At 42.1% G+C, this 3,218-nt stretch overlaps 1 protein-coding gene across 1 annotated transcript in view; it reads left to right on the forward strand.

Annotated features, from left to right (window-relative positions):
- The window catches only part of MORC3 (MORC family CW-type zinc finger 3), a 37,646-nt gene that overhangs the window by 11,799 nt on the left and 22,629 nt on the right, over positions 1–3,218 (forward strand). The window contains exon 7 of the mRNA XM_004675365.2: positions 816–963. Coding sequence (XP_004675422.1) covers positions 816–963 — 148 coding nt within the window. The remainder of the gene's footprint in view (positions 1–815; positions 964–3,218) is intronic.

The following is a 3,218-nucleotide window of genomic DNA, read 5'->3' on the forward strand; positions in this document are numbered from 1 at the left end:
AGACTTATTTATACATGAACTGGGGTATAGGCCAGAGGTATGTGAGTGAGAGGATTTACCAGGGACAGAGTGGGGAGCAGAACAGGCAGATTGATTGAAATACACTGCTGAGGGGAGCTGCAGGGAGACAGGAGAGGTCTGCTGCACCATGTGGGTCACTCCCTGGCCAGGAATCGAACTGATGCTGCAGTGGCCACAGATAGGTTCATAGTGCTGCACTTTAACCCGTTGCATCACCAGGAAAGACCCAGTCCTGACTTTTTTTGGATAAATGCCTGGAAGTGTAATTGTTAGGTCATATGGTAGTAAAATCATATTCAGATTTTTTTTTTTAAAGATTTATTTATGCATACAGAACTGGGGTACAGGCCAGAGGTGCAGGGTTGGTGAGAGAATCCTCCAGAGACAGAGTTGGGAGAAGAACAGGCCGATCAATGAAGTACACTGCTGAAGGGCGCAGCGGATGGGTCGTGAGTGGTCTGCCACACACGAGCATCACCTCCGGGGCGGGGATCGAACTCATGTTGAAGTGACTTTAGCTTCTTAGTGCTGTGCTGCGCCATCAGGGAGGGCTGCATATTCAGAACTTTAAGAAATTACCATAATGTTTTTCCAGTGACTCTATCACTTCCATTTGATATTCCCACCAGCACTGCGTGAGTGGGTATAGCTCTCTGCCCCTTCCTGCATTGCTTTTCTTTCTTTCCCTTGCCCCATGCTCTGCCCTGTGCCTTGCATGTGTGTTTTGGTAATGAATAGTATTTGCTTATCTTGCTGTGAAGTTAAAATTTGCTTCTTTCAATAAATTTTTACAGCTACAAAAATGCCACAGAGTTTGATTTTGATAAAGATAAATATGACATCAGAATTCCTGAAGATTTAGATGAGACAACAGGGAAGAAAGGCTACAAGAAGCAGGAAAGGATAGACCAAGTTGCCCCTGAGAGTGACTATTCCCTGAGGGTACGTATTGGCTGTCTGTTGAAATGAGATAAAAACCTCAAATAATGAAAAATACCTCAGCTGCTGTGAAGCTTCACTGTGGCTCACTGCACTCTCTTGAGGGCTCCTATTCATCTCTGAGGGAAAGTGTCTCCAACATGAATCAACTTCGGAGCTTTTCCTGAACACACTGGTAGGTTTTTTATGTGTGACGTCATCAGGTCTGGAGTTCTTTCAGAATATGGCTAGACAACTTGAGGTGGGTACTAGAGTCCGTATATTCCCTATTGGCCAGAGTGATTTATTCAGCCAAAAACACCATACTCAGAGTACCTGCTTTAATTCCAAATATTCCAGAATCCACACACATATCTATACATAATACTCACCTTAATTGACATCCTGACAATCCAATAAATTGGATTGTATAGATAATGTATACTAACATAATTTTTTGATAAAACAGATTTGACCTTAGATATAGGTATTTTTTTTACAACTTTTTTATTATTATAATAGTTTATTTTTACACCATTTTGTGCCTTTTTCCATCTCAGTTGTAATCCCCATGGACTTCCATCATCAGTTTACCTGTGTGCCACCACCATAGTCCCATGTAATCCCTTTCCCCCCCATTTTTGATCCCCCCCATTTTTGATCCCATTCCCCACTCCACCCCCGTAAAATGTCTCTGGTATATAGTTGTTCATTATTATTGTTATTTTACACCTTCCCCCCCTTTATGCTCCTGCTATGCATGAAGCCATCTGGTATTAGAAATGTTTTTAACATTGAAGATGAAGTCAGTATCTTGTAACAGGTTCATATAATGACCGCAGTATTAAGCCAGTTACTGTGATAAGGCACCTCATACTAACCTTTCTTTTTACTTCTGCTAACATTGCTCCGTAACTCCAAGTTGAGGCCCCGTGTGACACCTATGCGTTTGCCCTGTAACTTTGCTGACGTCCTGGCAACAGCAGTGGCAGGTGTCGCTCTTCCTGGGTGTCTGCCATTGCGGCAAGGGAATTTTACTCGAGTATGGAACTAGTGGTTTGAGCAGATGATGTGGCTTTAGTATACCGGCAAGTAAAATGTTCTGAACTGTCATTAATGAATTTATAAATTGACAGCAAGTCTGTCACTAGTTTTAAAATCAGGAGTCAAGAAAAATTCAAATTTTAATTTGATGTTGAACTTTAGTTACTCATTTCTTTCAGTGTTTTTTGGTAGCTTGAAGGCAGGTAAAGAAAAGTGTATTTTTAAATGTTACAGGTCATGAAGTCTGGTCTAGATTGTGGATATTTAAACTTCCATGTGTGGAAGGACACATAGGTGTCTGCCATAATAGTGACACAAGCTGTGCAACTTCTGTTGTCTGACAAATCCCGGGCGGAAGGGCAAGCCTCTGAGAGATCAGAATTTCCACTGCTAACTTATGTTGAGATCTCTCTTTTTTGTATAATCACAATATCAAAATATTCTGAGCAACCATCAGCTTACAACTAGATTGCCTTAGCCTTGGCAAGCAGGCGCTACCCCAGGGCAGGAAAGTCCTCTGTCTCCTGAGACAAAAGGCGAGCCCCAGGAGAGATAAGACCCCAGCGCGTAAAGACTCCTGGGCAGCTTCCTCAGTCTTTTGAAATAAAAAGCAAACCTTAGGTAAGACTCCCAGGGCATAAGGACTCATGGATAATTCCCTAACCCTGTTTACACAGGTGTTGCTTAGTGCATGACTCTATAACTTCTTCTTAATTTACCCTTTTCTTGAATAATCACTAACTACTCTCTGCTAACCTTAAGTTAGCTGTTAGCTTCTGTTTAGACAACCACTGATCACTCTGCTAACATAGCACTCTGCTAACATAATTTATCCCTTCCCTAAGACTCCTACCAGTCCTTTGCTAACAGCTCGTCTTTTCCCAGACCCCTTATCCTTTGAGTTATAGTCAAACATCCATATACATGACAGTTATCACAAATGTGTGTAATTTATTATACCATAAAGTGTCAGGGTCAGGATGTTTTGTTCCCCTCTTCCTTGAGAACGTTTATAGCACTTTATGGTGATTTCTCATTAACTTACCCTATGCATTATTGTAATAAACTACTTGCTACACAGTAAAATAACGACTTGTTGAGAAAATAGGCCGGAAGACTTGCTCTGAACCCCCACTCCCATGTCTTCCTTGCTCCCTCTCCCATCCCCCTTTTTGGAGTCTCCTACGCCAATGCCAGATCCCACTGAGAGACCCTGACCGCTGCTGTGTGTTGAG

The sequence above is a fragment of the Condylura cristata genome, unplaced genomic scaffold (assembly GCF_000260355.1).
Source record: "Condylura cristata isolate star-nosed mole 26May11 unplaced genomic scaffold, ConCri1.0 scaffold00003, whole genome shotgun sequence".
In the NCBI taxonomy this organism is placed as follows: Eukaryota; Metazoa; Chordata; class Mammalia; order Eulipotyphla; family Talpidae; genus Condylura; species Condylura cristata.